At 38.9% G+C, this 26329-nt stretch overlaps 1 protein-coding gene across 2 annotated transcripts in view; it reads left to right on the plus strand.

The window, feature by feature from the left end:
• BRWD3 (bromodomain and WD repeat domain containing 3) overlaps positions 1-25460 on the plus strand; it is a 64159-nt gene extending 38699 nt beyond the window's left edge. For both annotated transcript variants that reach the window (XM_052814112.1, XM_052814113.1), the window contains 22 exons: positions 263-446; positions 965-1058; positions 1754-1903; positions 2729-2805; positions 3838-4015; positions 4615-4731; positions 5186-5293; positions 6622-6746; positions 6980-7062; positions 7482-7593; positions 7948-8009; positions 8100-8255; positions 8947-9067; positions 9853-9978; positions 10070-10148; positions 11746-11802; positions 12334-12474; positions 12737-12889; positions 15769-15932; positions 16499-16596; positions 17090-17248; positions 18521-25460. In XM_052814112.1, the coding sequence (XP_052670072.1) occupies positions 263-446; positions 965-1058; positions 1754-1903; positions 2729-2805; positions 3838-4015; positions 4615-4731; positions 5186-5293; positions 6622-6746; positions 6980-7062; positions 7482-7593; positions 7948-8009; positions 8100-8255; positions 8947-9067; positions 9853-9978; positions 10070-10148; positions 11746-11802; positions 12334-12474; positions 12737-12889; positions 15769-15932; positions 16499-16596; positions 17090-17248; positions 18521-19308 (3332 nt within the window). In that variant the 3' untranslated portion in view covers positions 19309-25460. The remainder of the gene's footprint in view (positions 1-262; positions 447-964; positions 1059-1753; positions 1904-2728; positions 2806-3837; positions 4016-4614; positions 4732-5185; positions 5294-6621; positions 6747-6979; positions 7063-7481; positions 7594-7947; positions 8010-8099; positions 8256-8946; positions 9068-9852; positions 9979-10069; positions 10149-11745; positions 11803-12333; positions 12475-12736; positions 12890-15768; positions 15933-16498; positions 16597-17089; positions 17249-18520) is intronic.
• The last annotated feature ends 869 nt before the right edge of the window (positions 25461-26329 follow it).

A 26329-nucleotide genomic window follows, 5' to 3' on the forward strand; every position in this document is an offset into this window, starting at 1 on the left:
TAAAACTTTTCTCATGGATTATATTCTTTGCTTGCCTCAGATATCTCTAACATATAGCAAGCTACAGTGATGTTACAGTAGCATATGCATCTCCAGTAGTCCGAGGCAAATACACGAAAATGTTCATCTGAAGCAAATGACAAAGCCACTTAACGTAGTGTTGTTTATTGCCAGAAAAGAATCTCTGTTCAGTCCTTAAACTTTAAATTCTAGACTTTATTGGTGGCTTATAGAAGTGAAGAAAAATCTTTTTCTTCCTTAGCTCTTCGAAGTCCAGGTTTGGATGTTACATCTCCACCAAACGTTGGTCTCCGGAGAAGTGGTCAGATTGAAGGGGTCCGGCAAATGCATCACAATGCTCCCCGAAGTCAAATGGCAACGGAGAGAGATCTCATGGCATGGAGCAGGAGAGTTGTGGTGAATGAGCTTCCTCCAGGCATCAGCAAGTAAGATCTTAAGTGAGACAGGGGAAAAAAGATTAAATTGTGTAATGTTTAATGATTCCTCCCTACACCTGTTATGAGTTTTAACAAATGATTTTTCAGAAATGTGTTGGCTTTGGGGGGTTGGTTGGTTGGTTGGTTTGTTTTGAAATCCAGATGTTAGGATTAGAGTGGTAGCCTCTGCTGGAGAGTTGAAAGTAGTAATTCCTTCTCTTCACAATTGAATCTTTCTTCAGTAGTTCAAATACCACATTTGTCTGAAGCTTTATTTAAAAAAAACCTTGAAAATAATTTTAATACATTTCAGTTTACTTGAAAATAATTATGCATGCTCAACTAACAAGTTTGCTTCCTTGACTTGTGATTCCAGGAGTGAAGTTTTTGTGAATGCTGCTAGGAGGACTTTTGCACAGATTTCTTATGGCAAGGGAACCAGAAGTATTTTAATGTGTATATTAATGAGACTGTCAAGTTATATGGTGATTTCTTGAATAAAATGGATGTTTCCTATGTATAATTAGGGTCCAGGAAGAATGTCGAGCTGCCAAAGGTGAAATTGAAATTAATTTATACACTGTTGAAAAGAAGAGAAAGCCATCCCACACCTTACAACGGGTGAGTTAATTCACTAGAAGAGAGAACCTGGGTGTGAGGCAGTTTCGAGCAAAAAAAAAAAAAAAAGACAAAACCCACCAAGCCAATTTTATTAAATGATTTAGAAGCTCAATAATACTAATTGTTTCTCATGCCAAACCAATTTTATTAAATGATTTAGAAGCTCAATAATACTAATTGTTTCTCTGGCTCTCTGTCTTCCTTCTGTAACTGTAATTTGTCTGTCTTTATACTCTAATATGCAAATAGCAGTGGTAAATCTCTATCCTTAAAGCTTTGTTAGTGGGAAGATGCTGGGAAGGGAAAAGAGCAGAGCCACAGTGGGTGTTCAGTTTGACTCGTGGAAACTAGGAGAAATATTAGAGGTGCCATGCTTTTTTAAGTGGCTAGCTTTTATCTTACCCAGAGATTGCAGGTATGTTTTAGAAAAAATGATATTTCTCCATAACTTCCTTTCTAAGGACTGCTACTTTAAAAAGTAGAATTGATATTGAACCAAAAAACCACACCTGTATGTGCACTGAAACGAACCACAAGTGTGTAAAAGATATCTTTTCAATTCTAATTCTAGATTTCCTAGTTGTCATTTGTAAATGGGATACAACAGTCACTTTAATGAGGCATCTTTTAACTGTGTAATTCATTATTAAATCTCTAATCTTTTTCTTTCTGTCCCTCCTGTCCCATGATAAAAGAACGATTACCAACCAGGAAGTGGAAGGTCTTTGAGAAGAAACCAACGCAAACGCCAGCATGCCTACCAAACACGCTCCACCATAGAACACAATCAGCAAGGAGCAAGTCGAAATGCATGTGCACGGGAAGAATCAGACAGCTCCTCAGAGGTCTGATATATCAAGCGATTCTTTCAATAGGTTCCGTGTTCACAAATAGCGTGGTTTGACAACAGATGTGCTGAGAGCGCTGTTACCATTAAGGCTTCAAGTTTCTCCACGTAGGAAGAAACACTCAGATCATTGACTCTTTTGGATTTGTGGTGTTACTGTAGTATGTTGATCTTGGAAAGTGGAGGATCATTTACCTCAATGCCCGTACAGTATTCAAAACTAGCTTAAAACAGGTTGGGTATTTTTGGAAATCTGAAACATTTTCAAGTAAATTTAACTGGGTTGTGTTAAACCACTTGCTATTTTGGGATTTCACACAGCACATATATTCTAGGTCATATTCAGTACTTTGATTTCATCTTCATCTGTAGACTGCTGTTGAAAGAGATTGAGTATTGGTATTAATCATTGATATTGGCAAGGGAAGAACTTAAAATATACCGGTTTAAATATAACTTGTTCTCATTAAGCATGCAAAGTAAAAAGAGACTGAACATTGTCACTTTGTAAATGCGTTAAACGTACAGAATAGCTATAAAGCTGGTCACTTGACACTAAAATTTATTAATCAAACACTTAAATAAGAACTCATTGTATGGTTCTAATACCATTAAAATTCACATCTCTTTCTATAGGAATTACATAAGCATGTAGTATAATATTAATTAAGAGACAGAAAGAAATTGTGGACTTACTTTAAGCTAAACCAGTCCTTAAATACAAAGCTTTCCTCAGGTGAGACAAGTCCTACAACTTGCTTGCAAACAAAAATGATACATTTTAAACTTGGCCCCAAAGTGAAAGCTTCTGTTTTTAATACAGGAAGATGAGACTGTTGGCACAAGTGATGCATCTATGGATGATCCTGTGGCAGCATGGCAAAGTGAAAGCAGTTCCAGGTAGCTTTACTGGTCTCTTAATTGTTAACATTAGCTTATTAAGTAATTTAAGTAAGACATAAGTAAGACTTAAGTAAGTATTGTGCTACTGTGACTACAAGTCAGTACAGATTTGTTACACCTTATGACAGATGGAAGCAAAGTGTCTAGTACACTTAGGTAGTTTAAAATGGTAACCAACAAAATTTGTGGAGTCTGTGAACAGACAAATACTTTTATGAGTGACTAAGTAATTGTAGAAATTTTTATAACAGTATTTAACAGAAAACCAGTGTGAAAATTTCTTAATTTTGAAGACTGACTTTTTTTCCAGTCCTTCATGGAGCATTTTATATTGTAGTTTTTTGTGGGTTTGGTGTCCGTGTTGCGTACCACCCCCCACCCCCCCCCCGCCCCAAAGTCAAGAACAGTTTTGAAAGACCATTTGTAAGAAAACTTTGTCTTTAATTAAGAACTGCTTGAAAAAATCAATGCCAGTTAGTCATATGCGATAGAAATATTGATAGAAGTGCATATATATCTTCTGTTCATGCTTCAGTATTTCCAACTTTTTCTGTTGTCAGTATGTATTTGTGTACAATTTTTACAGTCTCTTTTCTTATTCTTAATGTTATGCTTTTAGGGCTGGAAGGGCCATCAGCTAATATAAATACTGTATGTTTGTTATTTGGATATTAAAGGAGTCAGAACTGTATTTTTAGAAGAGTGCTCTAGTTTTCTAAATTTTTCATGCATTTGTGCAGTCAGTTCTTATGAAGTCAGTCTATGAATCAGTGAAATAATTAGTATGAAAATAGGTATCAGCCATAACTAGTTTTACTGTGAGTTTGCAATTGATAAAATAATTTGCTGAAATACATAAATTAGAGGGCACTGAGGTTTTCTTTAAATTCACATGAGAGAGAAATTTTGTGCTAAGCCTGACATCTGTTCCACATAACCAGAAGAGCAGGTTGCATGTTTGGACCTTTCACTCCATTGTGTGAAAACTGAAGTGCTGTTTTCTTTCTTACAACTTTTTATTATCTACAGTGATTCATCAAGTGAATATTCTGACTGGACAGCAGATGCTGGAATTAATCTCCAGCCGCCAAAGAGACAAACCAGGCAGGCAGCTCGGAAAATCTGTAGTAGTTCTGAAGACGAAAATATGAAGGGAACAAAAGGACTAGAGCCCAAACGAAGGAAACTTAAACAGCCTAGAAAAAAGGTCAACATTTTAAATTTTTTAGTGTCTTTTTTTACTTTATGAATATAAATTTTATTTTGAGTAGTTGTTTTCAAAGTAAAATTTTTCACAAAAAGTATATAGGAAGAAAGAACCTATGGATAGCACAGGAATTGTAGTACCAGTGGTACCAGAGTATTTTTGTTTGTTTGTTTGTTTGTTTTGCTGCTTTGTGACATAGATGTACTTCCATGTTTCACGCAGGTGGCATGTTTTCTCCCAGATTTATGCTCTTCACTGCAGTTAGATTTACTCCGAGGTGGTTTTGTTGTAAAATTATAATGCACCTGTATTGTATCTACATTGTCAGATTTCTTTTTCCTAGTATTTTTAAAGATGTTTAGAATATTTCTAAAGTAATATAATCTCTTCATTTATGAATGTTTTAACCTTCTATTATGTTTTTAATGAACATGTCTTATTCCCTGCTGTTCAGTTAAAGTTTTTAGAAGGTTGACATTCCAGCATTTGCTTTGCCCTTATATCTAGTTATCTTCAATAAGTGCTGTATGATCAGTTTTTCATATGTTCTGCCACAGTAATTACAGCTTGCATTCTAAATTTAATGTAATATATTTAAGAAACCAAGTGGACTGCTTTCGATGGAAGGTGAACCCAGTGAAGAATGGCTTGCCCCACAGTGGATCTTGGATACTATACCCCGCCGCTCACCTTTTGTCCCACAAATGGGCGATGAGGTAATAAGTGTAGCAAGTCTGAAATTCCCGCCTACACTGATGAGCTTGTTTTGGTCAGGACTATTATGTCTAGCAATATTTTCAGTGAATCGTGCTCAAGATAGGCTGAGTTTTGATAACTTTTTTTTTATTCTTAGGCAATCAGTTGTTTACAGATAGCTGTCCTATGTCTCTTTTTGTGCACATGTAACTTAGGAGTAGCAGGAAGAATTGATTGTGCATCTTCAGACAAACCTGCACACTTCTTAATGATCCCAAGTTTGAAAGCACATAGCAGGTGTGACTTTGGGGGCTGATATCAATATTTTTAAGGAGAAGAGTGCTTTATAATGAAATATTGAAGTGTGCGGTATGTTCTGAAAGGGATGATGCCTGATGTGTTCATAGAAATTTTAGAATAAACAGGAAGAGAACTATCAGTAAAATAATGGGGTTTTTTATATTTTCTTTTAAGATCATATACTTTAGGCAAGGCCATGAAGCTTATGTGCGGGCAGTAAGGAAAGCAAAAATTTACAGTATTAACATGCAAAAACAACCATGGAACAAAATGGAACTCAGGGTAAGTTAAACAAATACTTTCAGAGCTGAATGTCTCTGTAATGTTAAATTGACATTAAAAACCAGTATGAAAAATATGAAGAAAGCATCACTTTAAAATGTTAATATCAAAATTAAAATTGTAAATCTTAAAATTAGTGTTTTCATTAACACAAAGCCTTTACATGTGTTCAGTTCCTGATAGGAAGCCAGAAGGATATTAAAGAATGTGAAAGTTTATCTAGTGTGGTATTCTTGCCTGATGGATAAAAAAAAAAGTAGAATATTAAATAAAAGAAAAAGTGAGAGCAGTTAAGCACTGGAACAGGTTGCCCTGCTTTTTTTTTCTTAACGCTAATTAATTCAGAACCCACCACTCAAAAGCTGTTTGTAGTTCTGTCAGCGCTCTACAATGACCTGAACATCTAGGTTCTATTTATTGTTTTTAATGCTATGGTAAGAAGTAAGACATCATGGTGCAAAGACCTAAACGTATGCATAAGCTCTGTTAAAGAGTGGATCTAGCTAAGCATATAATTGTGTATGTTCTTAAATTCTTGGAAGGGCAAGACCAGATCTTACAACATATGCTTGGATAGATACTAGGTTTACATAGCTATGTTGATTTTTCTTATCCTTTTACTTTGAACCCCTTAGTACTCAATCCACAGTGTTGCCATATTTTTTTCTGCTTTACTCAGATTTCATATCAAGAGAAGAGCACATATATATGCTAATGTTCATATATGTGTATGCCAGTGGTTCTAGTAATGAAAACAATTGCTTTACTGGAAAAATACCCAGTTACTGGTCCTAGGTATTCAGGGATTCTAGCTGTAATCTTCAAAGGCATCATCAGTTTGTAAGGAAAAGGAAATAGCATTTCACTTAGGATAGAGAGAGTCCTTACCACCAGCTTGACAGGATGTGAACATAAAGGCTATTGTTGAATTTCCGCTTTAAGAGGAAGAATTTCCTTTTATTTCCCCTGCATGTTGCTGTGCAAGGGTGAGAGGCCCTGGGTTTGGTCAGGTATAATCTTTGGTGCCATCAGTGTGGTTAAAACCAGAGTGGGTAGGTTCCTTAGAACCTTATTAAAAAAAAATGATTTGTGGGTATAATGTTCACAAATCTACCAAGGGAAAGGGCATCTTATGTCTTTTTTGTTTTTCTTTTTGAGGTGACTGTGATTGATTTTTTTTAGTATTTGGAAAAGAACACTTTTATGGGTGAAATTACCTGGGCTGTAGAGTGGAAATATATTTGGTTTTTATTAATGTTTGGTACTTTAACATGGATGTTTTTGTTAGCAAGTTAAAATAACACTGTTCCATGCTTATTGATAAACAGGAACAAGAATTTGTGAAGACTGTAGGAATTAAATATGAAGTTGGGCCTCCTACGCTCTGCTGCTTGAAGCTTGCATTCCTAGATCCAATCACAGGCAAAATGACAGGAGAATCATTTTCCATAAAGTAAGTAACTGAAATGCTGATGACATTCTTCAAGAGATTTTCTTCCGGTTTAGAAGCTTCCCCCCTCTCCTTTCTTTTGTCTCTTGCAAGGCATGATGATGGCGTTAATTAGTTATTATAGCAAACTTGGAAACAAAATGCATGAAACTTTGTTTTTGGAGACTCTCTGTATTGTACATGTGGAACTATGTTTATGGGTTATAGAAGCAATTTTTTTTGTCTATTTCATGAAGGTACCATGATATGCCAGATGTTATTGACTTCCTTGTGCTGCATCAGTTTTATAATGAAGCCAAAGAAAGGAACTGGCAAATAGGTGACTACTTTTTTTCCACTTCCATATGTTTTGCAACATTTCTGCAGCTGTTTAATAGGATACAGCATCTCTATTACATGATGTAAAGGACTATACCACACATGATATTACAGCAATCATTGGAAACTTTATTTGACGTTTGCTGCAATTCCTGTAGCAGAAAAAAGAGAGAAATGAGAGAAACTGTTACGAGGCCTGTGATAGCAGAAGCAGCTACTGTTATACTATGATTTGATGCATGGAGGCAGCTGTGACTAATTACTAGAGATGTGAAAGCCCTCCCTTAGGGGAAGGGCTGTAGTGCAAAATGTAAGAATTGAAGTAGTGCATTTATGAAAGATGAAGTTGATTCTCTAAAAAGAAGTATTTAACAATTATTTATGTTGTTCTTTTGCTGAATGCAATCTTTTTCCTTACAGGGGATAGATTTCGCAGTATAATAGATGACGCTTGGTGGTTTGGAACTGTGGAGAGTCAGCAGCCTTTCCAGGCAGAATATCCCGATAGTTCCTTCCAGTGCTACTGTGTTCAGTAAGTATTTACATAGCTGTAATGTATCACACACGTTTACGTGCTCTGGGTCTTCTAGATGTTTACATGCAACTTAAGCGTGTACCTCAAGAACTAGGATCCTTTTTTCCATTTAAAGACGTAATCAGCCGCTTTGTTTTTATTTAATTATGACCTTATTCATAAAACAATGCATAAAACAGCAGTGCAGTGAATATATAGGAGATACAAGAGAGAAATAAGGAGTTGGAATGTAGCAAGTGACAAGTCTTGTTTCTAATAGGCATGACCTTTTTGGTTTAAGTCTGGTAGAGAAAAAGTGTATTGTTCTATTCAGCTCTAACTTACGCATTTGAATATATTTTTTTTTAATAGCTGGGACAACAATGAAAGAGAGAGGATGAGTCCATGGGACATGGAACCAATTCCAGAAGGAAGTAAGTGTGTATTGAATTCATGTCCACATACAACGTAAATAGTTTTTTGCCACTGCTAGTACTTACTGTTGTTGAATTCTTCATATTTAGCTGCTTATCCGGAGGAGGTTGGTGCTGGAGTTCCTGTGACTCCAGATGAGCTGACAGCTCTTCTCTACAAACCCCAGGAAGGAGAATGGGGTGCCCATTCCAGAGATGAAGAATGTGAACGAGTAATCCGGGGGATTGAGCAACTTCTTTCCCTTGGTATGTTTGGAGAGAAAAGGTGGAAGGATTACGAATACCAGTGTGGCGGCACATGACTAAGGAGTAGATAGGATGGAGTGTTGGGAGTTGGTGTGGAGTATTTGAAATGTGCCAGCTAAATAATTGAAAAGAGCCTTTTAAACTTCATATGGTGTCCTTTTCAGTTATACTCCTTTTTTTTCTGGGGCTTGACCTGCTTCCTGTCAGGTTAATGGGGATTCTCAGTGGGTCATATCTAAATATGAATGAGCTTAACATTGAATTAAACCTCTGAAAAAACAACCAAAAATCGCTTGTAACTAGTTTGTAGCCGTTCAGTAGCACACTAGGATTTAAATTCTACCCTATATTTATACATAGGACATGCCTGTATACTTAGTTTATGTTGCTTGTTGTAGTATTCCTGTTGTAAGTGCATATGCCATGTTGCTTTTTAGCAATATGGTTGGCTGCTGGCATGCAAATCTCAGATGCAATACTTAAACAAAAAATGCTTTTTCAAGAGTAGTTAACAGATGGTACAAGAGGAAGAATCCTACCCTTTGGGTAGGGACATATCCAGCTGTAGATCTGTATTGCTTTTGCTGAATTCTTAGAAGGAAACCCAGAAACCATTATAAGGAGTCTAGTTATAACTGCCCTTCTGGTATCTTCTGAGGCATCTAAATTATTTTGATCTTTTGTCTTTCAGACATTTCTAATCCCTTTGCTGTTCCGGTGGACCTTAGTGCCTATCCCATGTATTGCACTGTTGTTGCTTATCCAACTGACCTCACCACGATCAGGAGGAGACTTGAAAACAGGTTTTATAGGTCAGTTGGATTTTTATTTGTTTGTAATCTACATTTACTATAGCCCCATGAAGGACAATATGTTTAGCTGAATACTATGTAATGCCACTTCAGCAATATATTTCTTTGATGAGTCAACAGCATAAGATCAGATTCTATTTGGCCTTCAGCAAAGTGAGTCTTCCTGAATAATTTCTTTTGGCCACATTGTTAAGGCAAAAGCTGGTATATCTGGATCTGCGTCTTTTTTGTGTAACGTATGGAGCCTTACTCTCTGGATGTGTTTGAAGGCAGAGCATATTTGCTTCATCTGTATCTCTGCGGCCTTTGAACCAGATGCTTTGCTTGTACTGCAGTTGCCAGAAGTGGGCTAAGTAGTGCTGTAAACTAGAAATCTCAGTTTTTCTAGTTAACTTGGGGATAAATAATGTCCTGCTCCCCCCCCCCCCCCCCCGAAGACCACTTTATCTCTAAGGCTTTCTCTAAGTGGGAGCAGTCAGCAGTCGTCTTCAGTAGGGTTGTTTCCTCTTTTCATTCCATTCATTGCTGATTTGACGAGGGACATCTTGTTTCCACAAAGCTGTCGCAGCCTGGCACATTGGGCCAGTCAGCAGTATGTGAACAGAAACCACTTACCTTGGTCTCTAGCAACCTGTTTCTCCTGGATCTGAATTACCTGATTCCTTTTTTTACCGAGGAATCCTACTGAACTCAGAAGAAAAAATAATGTACACCTTCCTCACTACCCCTTTCCTGTTTTTTTTTTTTTGTTTTGGTGGTTTTTTTGGTTTTTTTTTTATTTTTAGAAGAATCTCTGCACTGATGTGGGAGGTACGATACATTGAACATAATGCCAGGACTTTCAACGAGCCAGACAGTCCTATAGTCAAAGCAGCCAAAATTGTAACAGATGTCTTACTCCGCTTCATTGGGTAGGCTTTTGTTTTTTTACTTTATAGACCTGACATCTTGAGTTTCTGAGATAATCAATTATGTATTTTGGCTTTTGTTACTGTCCTGCAGGGATCAGAGTTGTACTGATATATTAGAAATATACAACAAGGTGAAAGCAGAAGACCTAAGCAGTACTGATGAAGAGGAGGTAAGACCATTAAGTCTGATCCTCAGAACTTCTTACCTTTTTAAATTCAGCACTTAGAAGAAATTTGAGCAAAGGTTTTTTTTGTTGAGTTTTTATTTTATGGGTAGTTGCACTGACTTTTTGAGATGAGCCTATTTAGGCCATTTATGTTGCTCACCTGGGGCAATAAGCTCCCTTAAGTAAGTAAAAATGATTCTTGGAACTGCCTATATTTAATCTCCTCTCAGTACATGATGTTTTGTTGTGTGAGGAAGTATTAGTAAGTAAGGGAAATATGAACTGGAGCTGTTATTCAGTCTGCCAAAGCCAGAAGGACGACAGCTCTCCTATTGTCAGTGAGGCAGCAGAGCTGGTTTTCTTGTGTAATTCTGTGTCATTTCCTGTCACTTGTACCTTGGAGTGAAATGACAGGTAGAAACCTGGTTAGATATCACTTCCTGTAACTTTTTCTCTCTCCTTACACCTTCTCCCCTTAAATGCAGTTTGTAAACATTTTTAAATTTGCTGCAGTTTCTGTTGCAAAAAAGTGACCTGTTACAACCTAAGTCACCTGGGTTTGTTTTACTTTTACAGTGTTGCTTTCTAATACATGAGCTGGTGTAAGATTTAGTTAGGAGGATTCTTCCCTCCTCCCTTCCCCAAGACATACTCCATTGGTGCAGTTTTGAAATATTTAAGTTAAACCTGATGCTGCTTGAACACCTATATGCTTATGGCTGGTGCTATTGTCTTAGATTTGTATTGAAACTTAAAATCTAGACTACAATGTCATAATTTAATTACTTTTGTAAAACTGAAGATATAATAATGGCATCTATTTTTACAGACTATTAAAAGAGTATTTTGAAGAAAATGAGGGATTTCCATAACTTAAATAGCAGACCCTCCTTTCCCAACTCAACCTTCTTGTGTCAGTTGTGAAGCTCATCTGTTCCATGTCAAGCAGTGATCAGAAGTGTCCGTAACTGCTACTATATCACCTTCCTTTCTCTCCAGCCTTTCAAAGAGCTGGTTTATAATATGTTTTGGTTTATAGTATGTTTTAAAATAAGAAAGAAATTACTTTCATATTCTTTGTAGGAACTTTCCTGTCATCTCAACATTATTTATTTTTAATAACTGGTAGAAAGCTGTGTACAAAGGAGGTTTTGTTGCAATTTCTAAATCCAGATTCTGAAAAGAATATTACATACACTTGATGTAAGTAAGTCACTACATGAAACCTGAATAAACTCAGTACAGCTGCTCAGAGCATGAACATTTAGGCAGTGGAACAGAGCTCTGCAATACTGGGACTTAGCTGAGTTTTAAGGACTGAAAATAAGCCATTCATATTTCTCACATGTTTATGTATAATTTTTATGGAAGCAGACTTGGAAAAGAGATGAAACAGCTCATCCACCTAATTTTTAAAATTTTTTTTAAGTTACGTGACTTCTAGTTTGAAACTAGTTTCTGTTTTGCTTGAACCATTCATTGCGTTTGAGTAGTTTAAAATTGGGGGTTTTCGTTGTTGGCTGGCTGGTTTTTAACCCTTTTTCCATTGCTGAGGGTGCATACAAGCATGCATGTGTGTAATCATTAACTTTGCCTTTAGGTGGCAGAAGTAGATGTAGATTCAGACGCTCCGGGAACTTCCTCTGGAAAAAGACGAGTGAGTAAACATTTCTGCTTGGTCTAGCTTGTGAAGGGAGGTACACCAGGTACTGAAACACTAATTTAGGTCTGGAATGGTTTAAATTTGTCATGGCCAGTAGTCTGTAGGACTAACTATGTGAATTCAGTTGCATGTGTATGTAAGTGTTGGCAGACTAAGGAAGTTACTGTGCAGAAAAATTTACTTAATTGCTGAAGAATTTTTTTTTTTATTTGACTTGAAACATACCTAGAACAGATTCAATTTTCAGTCAAATTTGGATGAAAGCTGATAAAAATAACAAGGTTGGATGTGAAATATTGCATACCTCTCATGGGTTTGAGTGTTTATATATTACCAGAAAAGGCATATTTCTGCAGTTTGCATACTGCATATTGTTGTGCCATCATCTATGCTTTAATCTTACTGCAATTCTGGTTTTAATTGTGAAAATCTGCTTTGAATCAGAACACTGGTAAATTAATAGGAACTTAAAGTGAAAAATTTGAATATTCTGAAAAATGACAAAATACATCTGTTTCACTGCAGGTAAGACGACGAATAAAAAGACAGCCCATGAAAGCAAGTCCTGATGCTTGGAAAGAGCAATGCAAGCAGTTGTTAAACCTGATTTATGAAAGAGAGGACTCTGAGCCCTTTAGACAGCCAGTTGATCTCTTCTCCTATCCTGTAAGTACAACTTCCATATTCAAAATTAAAAAAGCCTATTGTTTATCCTTTGGCAAAACATTCATGCTGGGCATGTTTCTAATCTCTCCCTTTATGAGCTGGAATGCACCATGTTCTGTGCACTGATGTTTTCAGAGAATTGTCTGCAGTAACTCTCAAGTAGAAATAATTACTTGAGAGCCACTGTTGTGGGTGAACACTTAGGTGGTTTTATTGCTGTAGGATTTGACAGCCTTTATTATTTTCTTGTGTATTCTTACAGGATTATAGAGATATTGTAGACACTCCTATGGACTTCAGCACTGTGAAAGAAACCTTGGAAGCAGGAAACTACACTAGTCCCTTGGAATTCTACAAAGACATTCGTTTAATATTCTGCAACTCTAAAGCTTACACTCCTAATAAAAAGTCTCGAGTAAGTAATAAATTTTAATGCCTTCTTTAAAAAGACCCTGGCCCTACATGAGTACAGTGCATGAAATAAGGTCTGCATTTGAAGAGGAAAGCACTGCATTGTGAAATAAAAATAAGTAGTATATGTCAGTTCTAGGACTTATGGTTATAAATTTGCTTTGTTCTGCTCATGGAGATCACTTCTGAATTTCATTTTCATCTGAACTTCCTGAACTTAAAGCTTCTGAGAAATTGTATGGTTACTGTTGCAACTATTTCTTTGAATATTTGCCGCAGAAAACTGATCACCAGTTGCTTTTATTTTTTCAGTAATTTATTCCTGGAAACAAGGCTATCAGCTTGGTAACTGCAGAGAGAGAGAGAGAGAGAGAGAGAGAGAGAGAGATCTGTTTTTAATCTACTGTTAATGCAAGTATCATGCAATATTTCTACTACCGGAGGAGATGAGAGCATTATGACACTTAATTTTTTTCTAGTTTACTTAGTATACTTGGCAAGACTTTCGCACAGTGTTGCCTGTGTTCCTCAGGTGCCAATCTTGCTTTTTTCTGCACGCAAGAATAGGAATCTGCTTAGGCAGAAAAAATGGATTAGATTGGAGCCCTAAGCAGGATATGGCAAGAGGGAAAGGGGAGATCAAAATGTTAGAATATAGATATTTTTATATGAGCTAGGTAAAATGACTACTAAGTGTATGAATGATCATGTAAACATGGCTATGTTTGATATGTGTTCCTGTGCAGTACATTGCCTGTCAGCTTTTCCTAAGAAGCTAAATGATCAAACAATTCTAAAATTCTCAAATGTTTTAATGATACGTTGTTTATGCTCAAAAAATCACAAGTTGGCATGAGAACACAGATGCAGTTTTTACCACTGTTGATGCAAAATAGAATTTGAGTGGTGGATGTCTTCATAATATAAAAAGCAGGCAGAATTTTTACCGTGTTTCCAGACACTAAGTTGTAATGACCTTATTATAAGGAAAAGGCTGCATATTCAATAAGATGCTTAAGTTGTGACAAAATCACATCTCTGAAACATGTCATTTAGCATAGATAAGTGTGCTGGTCTCAAAATTGCCTAGTATTTCTTGCGTAGAAACAGGAACACTTACAGACTGTTAAGAAATACGTGCCATTTGGGACTAGACTGAGATACTATTACTTGAAGCACAATAATACATGGAATTTAATATTACTGTAAAAATTGTGTGGGGCACCTAACATGGTGTGACACGAGATTTTATTATGCTAGGCGCTGTCAAGCAGGAGAAGGAGCAGAGTGTGCTGCAAAGAGCTTTCAGTGCACGTGTGAACGGTGCTAGATGGGAGGAAGCAGGAGGTTGTGTGACCGTACCTGTCGCTTGAGGAGTAATAATCTTGTGTAAACTGGATGATGAGAGTAAGCTTGAAGTAGGATGATGCTGTGGGAGGGGGGAACTCCAGCCATGTGTTAGTGAGCGTGAGAGAAAGCACAGAGTTGCCGTCGTTGAAGGTCAGTTGAACTCTTGGTGTTGAATGAGGGCTGAAAGGTGGGCTGTGGGTAAGTGCTGAAGATGAAGACCAGTAACTGTTGCTTGCTTTTATAGAAGGGCAATCAGTAGAGGATTGCAAGAAGACAAGTAATTTGAGTGTGTCTTATGTGTGCTTGGCATCAGAGTAGTCTTGGTGAGTTATTTACTGCTGCGCGCTCCCTGGGAACTTCCCTGTGTATTAATAACTGAACGGCTTGTGAGTCAACTCCCAAATTACTTAAACAGAGTGGCCCATCAATATCCATTTGCTTAAATACCGTGAAGTGCCTCAGTGAGGTGATCCTTGCTGGAGGGCTGGGGCACGCAGCTGGGCCTTCTGCCACTGCAGGTTCATCTGCTGCCAAATATTGGCCAACATCCTGAGGTTTTCTAGCCCATTTTACCATCTTTGCAACAGCATCTTGAATGGAGGCAAGAAGGGCAGGGTACTACATGCCAGAGCTAAAGAAAGCGACATTGCTAAAATAAAAAGGTCTGGGCAAAAATTAAGTTATATGAATGTAAAGAAAACTCTATATCAAAGAGATGTTATATTCAGACAGACTGCAAGAAATGGGAAGAGGTCTGAGTATAAGATGCTGATAACATCTTGATGGTGTTAACACAATTTTCAGAAGACTGGATGCAGCAGAAGGGTATGGGTGTGAGGAAGGAATCAAGAACTTTGTTTTATTTATGCTGAGTTTGAACTATTAGTTTGTCATAACTCAAACAAATCCAAGGTAAAATCTTGAACAGAAGTAAATACAGTCTGAAATACAGAGAAATAGCCATGAGTGAATTTGTGGATGAGGCTACACGGAGGGAGGGAAGGCCTAAAAAGAGGACAGGAACATGGTTTAAGCATTTTGACATCTGGCTTACAGAAGTTGGGAATGAGGACATTTTAGTTGGCTTCTGTGTGCAGCTCTCTAGGGGCGGTGTAAGGACTTGTCACTACAGAGTTAAAACAAAAGACAAAAGGTGAGGGGCAGTGAAGTTCAATTGTTTTTCTCCTTGGTACTTCAAGTTATCTAATGGCATGCTTCCGTGCTTTATGGAGATTAAAAAAGGAGGCTGTATTTCAGTAATCTAAATAGCCTTTTTCCTTTAACTCTGTAAATATTTTGTACTATAAGTAAGTAAATCCTTTTACGGAAACACTTTCTGTTGCAAGAATACGCATACGCCACGGAAGGAAATTATCTGTAAAGAACCTCATAGTTGAACATCACCATGAATTTTACTTTTGTGCTACAAAGTCTGGGCATCTTTGTGATTCTCCGCCCCCTCCCCCCCCCCCCAACACCCAGTCTTCTAGTTATTCAATTTCTAATAAGTACAACCATGCTTTCTCACTCCAGATTTACAGCATGACACTTCGACTATCTGCCTTATTTGAAAATCACATGAAAAATATCATCTCTGAGTACAAGTCAGCAATGCAATGTCAGAAGAGGAAAAGGCCACGGTACCGAAAACGGCTAAGAAGCAGTAGCAGTTCACCTTCAACTAGTAGAGCATCTAGGTAACGTAACAATAGTGAGGCTTGCTATCAGTGTCATTTGAGATGACAGTGGTAGACATGCCTTCATGAATAAGCAGTCAGTAACAGTATTGCTCATTTCCTGATGCAGTTGTTCTTTTGGGTGATAGAATCATGAGCTCAGATTCCATGCTCAATTTGTAGTTTGTGCACAATTCTGGTAAGTGAAAGACTATATGATGAGAAGTATTCCCTCGGGGGGAAACAGAAGACCCAAGTTTCTTTTTGCCTTCATTTAGTAACTGTTGAAAAAAGTGTTGTATAACACTTTTCTGACTTCTGTATGATACATTATCTAAGTAAACTGAGTATTTGTTTTAAAGGGTGAGATAAAATCTTGTCCTTGCAGGCTCAGATGCCTTTAGCAAACAGAATGATATTCTAACTATTTTTAGTGTTACTACACCTGTGCAAGAACTGGGAAAAAGAGATCACTTCTGTTAAGCGTTTGCTGCAAAAAACAGGGCACTTTGCAGGGGAAATTGATTTTGTGTTTGAGTCTTTTGGTACTAACAGTTTTATCTCTTTGGGATATTTTGTGTCTTCAGCCCAAAAGGGAAACAGAAGCAAATGAAGATTCAACCTAAACCCAACCAGAATACCTCACTGCCTTTGACTAGGACTAGTTCTTCCGTTTCATCTCATGGTGAGGAGAAATTTTCTAAAATGCATCCTTTCTCTTGCAGCAACTTGTATGTCCAGATTAAAGCTTATATGCATGAGACACATGCAAAACCCACCTGTTGAAAGAGCAAGTAGCAAGGTCATGGAAATATGTTGTCTGTAGATTGTGTTAGCTGAACTTGGCCCTCCAGCTGTCGTTGGTAAGTTATTGTTAAGGGTCAGAGAATAGGGAACCTGGGTCTGTCCTTGGTAAGAATTAATCTAGTGACAAGAGCCTGGGCTTCCTGTATACGGGCTTCTCTCGTACAGCAATTATGAATACAGTAAGCTTACTTTGGATTACACCCCGGAGGAATCTGTCTCTTCATGACTGCAGAGGCAGCTTGGCAAGGTTAACCTCCTGACTTGGGCTATTAACTCAGGTGATACAAAACCTCCCTAGAATGCCTTGCATTACAACCCTGTAAGTAGAGGATAAAAATGACTCTGTCACATTAGTGGTGTCCCGTCTAAAGTTTCAGATACAGCAGAAGAACCCCTGGGTTCAGCCACTGGTGAAGAAATGGAAGGTCAGCCATCTTCCTCAGGCTCAAATGCACAGAACCGAAGTGGAAATATCATTGATCCAGGGAAAAGTAGGCCAGTCAGGAGTAAATCTACACCAGTGAAACAAGGTGAGAAATAATAAGTACTCTGTTCTTTGAATGACTGGTTTCACTAGAAAGATGTTGCTTCTGTCTGATGCTAACAATATTCTTGCCTGAGTCTAGCATTATACTATTTTCCCAAACCATACTAAAGAATTTAATTTACTTGAACTTACTTAGAAGATGAATTGAACTTCTTACAGTTCTGTGGTCTCTTGTCTGAAGTGTGGCACGCACGTGATGCCACATGCACTTCAGTGAGGTCCTTTAAAATTTCTCCAGATGGAAAAGCTTGATTGCTCTTAAACTTCTTGAGAATTACAGTTCCTTCAGGAGTTATAAAAAGCAAAGCAAAGCAAAAGAATCCCCACCCCAAAACCTTGTCCTTTTATTAATCAAGTGGAAAGCAAAGATGAAAAAAGTTTTTAAAAATTTAAATATTTTTATCATAATCAAGGCTCAGTAGTTGTGATTAGAAGGGAAACACTGTTTGAAAACTGGTATTTTGTCTCTGGGACGTGTTAATCAGACTTTCCACTGAGATAGGCATTGAATGAGCATTGGCTGAAACCCTGAAGCCTTTGTCAAGTCTGTACTACCGTGCTGTAGCAGTGTTGTATGTTGCAGGTTAGCTTTTCGTATCCCGTGTTAAAGAAGATATTTAATCGTCATTGTCAGATTCGTAACTCTGAAAACATACAGTATTTTGGGTCCCAAGCCAGCAAGATACTTTATATATTTTTAAGTTAAGGTGTTCAGCAATGCTGGTGAGTTTTCTCAGGTGATTTATTGTCTTGAAATTGTGCTTGCCACAGGTTTTCCCTGGACTAAGCCTTTTGAGAACATGCATTTGATGGGGAATAAGTACTGCTTGCAGAGTGTTATTTCAACGTATATAGGTTTGAAATGGATTTTAGAGTTTTTCCTGCCTTGGCACCCTAGGTAGCATTCACCTGACTAAATGTTAGATGTTTGTGTCTAACCTAGTCACTCTGGGCTCCTTTTATTCACTTCCCTTTTATTCAATTCACTATTGTCCTTCACTGAACTCCTAGTCAAGAGAGTTTGCAGTCCTTGCTTCCAGATAAGATGAACTGTGTTTACTTTGTCTGATAAATTTTCCCCTTAGAGCACCTGTTGGTCTCCACAGCATATAAAGGTCATCTGTGGTGAGTAGCTCGGAGCTGGATCATCCCCAGAGCACACCTCAAAGGCAGATGAGGCGAATCCCACTTGTTGTATCCTGTCTGGCTCAGGTGTGATGATGATAACCGATAGGGTTATTTTGTGTTTGCTTAGATCACTCTCCTGATGGACCACTTACAAATGGTGATGGCAGAGAACCTCGGACAGGAGTCAAGAGGAAGTTACTAAGTGCATCAGAAGAAGATGAGCATCTGGAGGAGGCGGAGGAAGAGGAAAAGAAGAAGAGAGAATTAAAGGAAAAGTCTGGTTTGTCTTCATCAGAAAGTGGGGAATCAGGATCCAGTTCAAGTTCTGAAAGCAGAAGTGGCTCCGATTCAGACTCTGAATCAACATCTAGAACAGATCAGGATTACATTGATGGAGACCATGACTACAGCAAAGTTGTGCAATCCAAAAAACCCAAAAGAAAAATCAAAAGAAAAATCACCGGTGGGAAACGGAATTGGCAGGGCAGAGGGACAGGGAGGAGGGGTAGATGGGGGAGGTGGGGGAGATGGAGTAGAGGGGGAAGAGGTGGTAGAGGTGGAAGAGGCTGTGGCAGAGGAAGAGGTGGCGGCAGGGGAGGAAGAAGAGGCCGAGGAGGCAGAGGAGCCTCACGAGGAGCCACCAGAGCAAAACGTGCCCGAATTACAGATGATGAATTTGAAAATTTGTTTGGAGGACAATTTGGTGAAAACGTGTTTGGAGGGCGATTCAGTAGACCGCCTCGAATCAAAACAAGGAACGAGGGCAGGAGAACTGTCTTGTACAACGACGATTCTGATAATGACAATTTTGTGCACACCGAGGATCCTTTGAACCTTGGTACTTCCAGGTCAGGCAGGGTGCGGAAAATGACAGAAAAAGCCAGGGTCAGCCATCTCATGGGATGGAATTATTGACAGATGAAAAACTTTGGAACAATTTTAAAAGAACTTCAATGGCCTTCTACTGCAGGGATTTTACCAGAAAATCTACCAAGCAAGTTGTGCGGGGACTCCACTCACGTTTCACAGTGGTGCTTTTCCATTATGTCAGTTTGCGTTTGTTTTAAAACTTCAGATCGCCACACTTCATTGGTCAAAACAAGCCTTATTCATTAGGCCTTAAATTACAGAAATTCTTCCCCACACACTACAAGTTCATCACATTAAAGAGGCTTCCAGCTTCTCAATAAGAACATGACATTTTGAGTCACGATTATGACTTCTCTCCCTTGTTTTGTTTTTGTATTATAGAAATAGCACCTTCTTACAGAGTTTTTATGTGGTTTCTGCCATAAATCCTTATACACAGTAATAATTATAACTTTTGCACAATACACCAATCCTAAAGGCAGCTATAAAATGTTTACAGTTTCTATATTGTAAGAAGGATCTGGATTATTTTAATCTTCCCAGGCCAAACGTTCATGAATTGTGCTGAACTGAAGTATGTCTATACTACAGTTACGGGGGTCCTGATGTGCTTTCTATCGGTTCTTTATTCATGTAAAAAGTGACAAAGGGTTGGTGCCTTGTAAATATGTAGCAAACCTTTGATGTGGTGTGTCCTATGTGTGCATTAACTTTATTAAAAAGAGAATACTTGAGAAGTATGAATATCTAGACAAAAGGTGCCAAATGCAAAAGTTACTTGCATCTATTTTCTTTTTGTCCTCTCATATTTTTATAGTATTAATAGAGATTGTGCAGCTAAGGGGTAACTTCAACATTTGAAAGGTTCCTCCTCTTCAAAGCATAACGTGATTTTTAATAGTAGCTCAGCTACCTCTATTTACAACTACTGGAAACTGAAAAGAAAATAGATGCTATTATTCAGTACGTGTTGAAGAAGAGGCAAGAGGGAGCATAGAGGGATGGAATTGCTCACAAAGTTGTAGAGTAACTATATCTCCATTATATTGACACAATGAGAAGAAATCTAAGTAATTATCAGAGGTTTCAGAAGCATAATGTTTTCGGCAGAGGGTGATTCGTTTGTGCAGACAGGCCGAGTGTCTCCCACACGTTTCTGCTGCCACTTGCTCGGTGCAAATCTGTGTTTGGTTTAATTTGCCCCTTGAAGGTGATGAGGGAGCTGAACGGAGCTCCGGTACCTCTGGTGGCTGGCGGTACGGATAAGCTCCCGTTCGCATCCTCCAGGCGGACTCTTGTATCTCAAGCTTCCAGAAGAGAATTCGTGTTGCACTGTACTCTTGTTATCCTGAAAAATGCTAACTTGAAAACAGAAATCATTTTGGTAGTAGTAGTACAGTATGTGACGACATTTGTAGTCTTGCTTCTCGGTGAACAGAAACAGGTGTTTGGCGTGGGCCGAGCTGGAGATGAGCAGCCTCTTACTTCGTAGGGTCTGGCTGGAATATATATGGGACTTCAACTTCCTCCCGTTGTCTGAACGAATCTGACAGTTCTAGCTTGGTTAAGAGAGTGAGTTCGATTACACAGAGAGAACAAACGAAAAAAGAGACCAGAAAGTTTTGGTGGAGTTTTTCAAATTTTTTTTTTTTTTTTTTTTAAACTTTCATTCAATATCCTTAAGTTCTTCTGTGCACAGCTTGGTCAATAATTCTGGAAAACCTCAGGCAGCAAAGAGTGACCCATGTATATTCTCAGATGCAGAAGGAATTTAATTTTTGACTTTCTATATTAAGCACTAGCTATTTTATCTCGCTTTCCAAAAATTCTAGTTAGATGCAAAATGACTTGAAAAAATGCAGAGGTTTAGTTTTGTGATGGAGGAGAGTATATCCTAAATTGCTCAGAGCGTTAACATGAGTTTATGGTACAGTACAAAAATCACACTTTTAATTTTTTAAGGAATGTTTTGAATCGGCCGTAATCCATTTCTGGACTTGATTCAGTTGTGTTTTGATGGGGAAAAAAAAAAAGTGCAGAGGCTCTCTTAGTTCTCTATTGGGCTTTAAAATGTAAACACCTGTCCTATCATCTCTCTCATAAATATGTATATATATATACACACATATATATTTATAAGAAATGTATTCTTTCTTTGACTGATTGGTCCTTCTACATATGGTAACCAGGTATAGCATGTGTGCATCAGTTCATAGTCAGAATCATACCCCTTTTAGATCAGTCCTGTTGAGCTAATGTAAACACTATGGTTTCTGTTCTAAAGCCTGAAAATCTTGAAATGCAAAAGAAATGCTTTTCATATATTTCTGACTGGCCGAAGATCCACTTACTTATTTATTTTGTGTAGGGGTTGGGGAAGAGATAAAACACGTGGATTCCAGAGAAATCATTTTATAAGTTTGTGTATTTTAGCAGCAATTAGAATAATATTAAATATGTTCTTAAATGTATCTTTTCTATGTAATGAAGTACTGTGAAGATAACAGTGAAGCATCACTTTGCTGTGGCGTAAGTATTAATCACATGTGTTACATGATTAAGAGCTAGACAGCAGGGTGTGCTAGAACAACAGAACTATTGCTTATTGTAAAAAAAAAAAACAGCTTTTTTTGTGCATGAGAACCTTTTATAAGCATGAACGAAATAACTTGGTTTTAGAGATGTTATTTTTACTTGGTTTCGTATCTGGATTCTTTCTCTGAGTTAGGCAATTGATTTCTCATGGCCTCATTCTGTGGAATAATCATAATTTTGTAGTAACTTTGACACTTTCTCTCAAAACTCAGATCCTATCAGGAGCCACGTATGGTTGCAGAAAACTTAGTATCAACCCAACAGGTGCCGCGGAAGCAGTAAAATGATTTAAACCTTGTACCGTCTCGCTCCCTGATCCAAAACCTGGGTGCTCAGCCAGCATCTCCTGGGGTTGCCGAGCTCCTAGCAGGCTGCACTGCCCGGCGGGTTGCAGAGTCAGGACCGTAGTCTCTCTCCTTGCACTTTTAACAAAAACCTCCAAAACTCTGCCTAAGAGAAGGGTTTGAAGGCCAGATTACGTGTCAGATTCCTGAAGGCTAACGAGGCGTGCAGGCAGGCCAGGGGTTCCTCTGCTGCTGTCGGATTAATTCTCGGGTATGGGTGCTTCGAAGTTTTCTCTAGATGTGCAATCTTGCGTGCTCCCTCTCCCGAGTTGCCGGGGCACTCGAGAGCATTTGGAGACACCTTGGAAAACAGGGCTCGCGCCCCGAGGGGCTTCCCTCGCCCGCAGAGCGTTAGCCCCAAGCGCTCCATCCTCTGTGGAGACGGGGCTGGAAGTCGTGGGCATCTTTGTTCTCCGATTTCTCCTGGCTACAAATCCGCTGTCCCTGTAGCGCTCCCATTTCTTCCCCGACCAGGGCATGAATGACGAAGCTTATTTTGCAGTAGTGATGTGCTGTTGTCTCAGTTCAGCCCAAACTTCGCCTGCGTTTTCTTTTCTCTGTCACCTTTTGTTTTTCTTTGCCCTGCTCCACTTTTCTTCTTTAGCTTCCCTTGGTTGCCCCTGTAGGCTATTTATGATGCTCTTTTGGAAACTTGTGATGTCTTGATGAATTTTATTTCAGCTAGACTGTAAGATTCAATTCTTTCTATGCCTCTCTTTTCCTACGACTTTCCATATTTTTTATATCTGCCTTACTTGGTTTACTAGCAACATTCCCAAATTGCCGGAGGTGGATTTAACGAAGATGGAAAGTTTGAGGGCTGGCTTCTTGGCTGCTCTGCGCCTCTGTGGCCATCCATACCCCGAGTGGAAATGCTGCCCGATCGGACGGGGCAGCACGTGCCTTCCCTTGCTCCGATGTCGGCGGTCGCAGGGAGGCACGGCAGCGGGACTGCTCCCCTTGTGCTGCCTTACACACGGCTACGTAAAACAACACTTGGTTCCACCTGGTATCCCTTAACACGTGTGCTCCGTGTCTACTGAGTTACTCCTTTTTTTTTTTTTTTTCCCCTTGCTACCTGAATTGCAGTTAATGAAACCCTTGTAGAAGTTGCGCGCTTCCAGCCTCACAGGATATTTCTGCTTTAAATAACCCGTGAAACTTTTATGTTGGTGCTTGAACTTAGATGGGTCTGGGTAGTTTTATCACTCCTCTCTAGCTTTCTATCACTCCTTTCTCTGTAAACTAAGCAGAGGCCACCCCACTTAGCCCAATCAGCCCCACCCTGCAGATAAACAAGCTAAATATAATGATGAAGAAATAATTTGTGGAGGATTTTTGGCTGCTTAAAATTTTGCGTCCTGTCGCGTTATTTTAATTTTCCCTGAATGTTTTCCTAAATGTACACCTCGGCTGCTTCTCCCGCACAAAAGCGGAAAGACTGTGTAGTACATAGAGCACTGAAAAGAACTGACACCGGGTGCGTAGTAAAGAGAGTTTTCAAGTAATTTAAAAAATGTGGAAGGACCCAACTACAATGTATTGCTTTTGACAATGTTTGGAGGCTCTCTTGACTGCAAAAAGCAAGATGAACCTTGTCAAGCATTTGAAAAGGCTGCTCCTGGGTGTCTCTGGAATGTTTCTGACAACCGGTCAAAATCACACAGTATTAACATGAGAAAACAAGTTTAAATCACTGATTTTGGATAAGAACTTGGTTAATATTTCATCTTTAATCTGAGCAGTGAATGACAGGGAAAACTGAATAGCTGTAGGTTTAAGGATGTCTTGTCAGCCCTGACTTGGAGTGTCCTGCTATCATTGGTCTGTGTCATGAATTCAATGTTTTAAAAAATGTATTTGTGTGTTTACATTTCTTGATTTTATTTTTTTTTAAAACCATCATGCAAAGTTTTATAAAATGCTAATTATTTACATGATAGACTGAAGGAGCAGTTAACAATCCAAGGATAAATCTATATTTAGTATTGTAGGGAGCTGTCATTGTGTTCTTAACAAGTATGTATTATAGAAAATTACTGCGCATGTGCGATAGATAATTTTCAAATATTAGTATATCAGAGGTTTACACATTGAAGAAAAAAACTCCTTTGTGTACAGTAAGTAACAGCCTGCAAAATTTAGTCTAAAAGTTGTCTTTTTTAGTATTAGAGATGCAAAGACCTGTTGGAAGCTTGTACATTTTTAATATGTCATGTTCAGCCCACAGCAAACTTACACAACTGTGCTATGAATCCCTGAAAAATTAGATTTCCAGTGGAATTGCTGTCACAGCCTTAACTCTAGTATTATAAAAATGGTGCTTAAATACATTTATGTGCATGGATGTGGGTACCTGATAAGAGTTTGTGAGAATTTAAAGTGAAACTGAGCGGCGTAGTGCTGCACTTGCGAGTTAGTGCTCCCGGTAGATAACCGCAGCCAGATCTGGGAATTGACAAACATGTAAATATTTGGAAAATATTTAAACCGGTGAACAATTAAGAGCAGTTTCTCAGTTGGGGTTTTTTTTTTAATTGGCAAGCACTGCATATCTTCCCTATCTCTGGGTGTGTGAGAAGCAGACAGGGTGGCGAGAGGAGCTGCTCCGGAGGCCGCGGGAGCCGAGGTCCTGCCCGAATATTCGCAGGAGGGGTTGGTGTTCCCGCCTGCCTCGCGGCTGCACCGCTCTTCGGCGGATAAAATCAAAAGCCTCTGTTTCTTTTCCTAAAAAGGCCTCCTCAGACAGTGGCGGCTGCTTGGATATATTCAGAAATCAAGGTCTGATGATTATTTTTCTGTAGAAATACTAATACAGGCTATTCATTCCTCCATGAGTCATTATAGCAGACTTCATTTAGCAACACCAGTTGATGTCGGAGCGATGAAATTCACGTGATTTAGGCTCTACAGTTCATGTTCTGGATGATTTAAAAATACTTCAAAAATGCACAAAACTATTAGAATTATGTCTACTTTCTATATTGATTTTTTTTTTTTCAGGTGATATTTATGCCCATATCTTCACATCCGCTATCTCAGGTCCCTTTAAATGAATACTTCAGGGATTTTGATGCCACTTGTTGGCAGACCAAATGTAATATTTATATGCAATGAGCTGTTAGTTTTTGTATTGTACAAATGTAAATTTGTAAAGATTTTTTTCTAGAGTTTTTTTGAAGTCACTTATGTAATCTAGGATGTTTCATTTTCCAGCTGTGGGATTGTCTTAATAAAAAAAAAAAAGATAAACTCTTACTTTGGTTTTGCATTACTTACTAAGTAGTTTAGACATTAAAAAGACCAAAAAACCCACCAACTTTAAAATTGAGTTTTCAACGTAAAAAGAAAATCACTTTTTGATTCAACTGGATAATCGTATACTTATAAAAAAGGAAACTTTTATAAACTGGATATAGAAATTTTATAAACTGTGCAGATCTTGAGCAGGACAGGACGGAGACCCTCACCTCGGCCAAAGGCAAGGGCCAGCGCTCGCTGGGGGTCTGTCACCAGTTCATCATCTGACCCGGCTCCAAAATACCGTTTTCCTGGGCAAAAGGAGAGGAACAGGTAATGCTTTCTTGGGAAACCACGTGAAAAACGCTGTCTGGGGCGATAGGTCTGTGCAGAGCCTCGCCGAGCAGCACCGGAGCGGATGACGAAGAGGAGGAGGAGGAGGAGGAGGTTTCTGAGTGAGGTCCCTCCCGCCACCGCGGGATGCGGGTCGGTTTAGGTGGTGAGATTCAGCTCGAGGAGGAGGTCATACCTATTTTTAAGGGGTATTTAATGCTAAAAAAAACCACCCTACCCCTTTTTCATCACTGTTCTTGCCCTCTTGTTAACTAGCAGCGATAATATTGTTTAAACAGGGGTTTTCCTACGCAAGCGGTGCCCGCGGCCGGGGCATGGACGGCACCGGGTTTGGCTTAAAGCTGCCTCGGCGTCGTGGCCAGCGCGGGCCGGCCGCTGTCCCGTGGGGCCGGGGGTCTTGGGGCTTGGCCGGAGGCAGACGCCGACCGTCGCCTGCAAGCGGTCCGATCGGAAAGTTCGCGACGGCTGACGCTGCGCCGTCCCAAACACGAGCGGGGAGGGGTGGGGGACTGCCGGGGGGCTGCCTTTCTCGC

The sequence above is a fragment of the Harpia harpyja genome, chromosome 18 (genome assembly GCF_026419915.1).
Source record: "Harpia harpyja isolate bHarHar1 chromosome 18, bHarHar1 primary haplotype, whole genome shotgun sequence".
Taxonomy (NCBI): Eukaryota; Metazoa; Chordata; class Aves; order Accipitriformes; family Accipitridae; genus Harpia; species Harpia harpyja.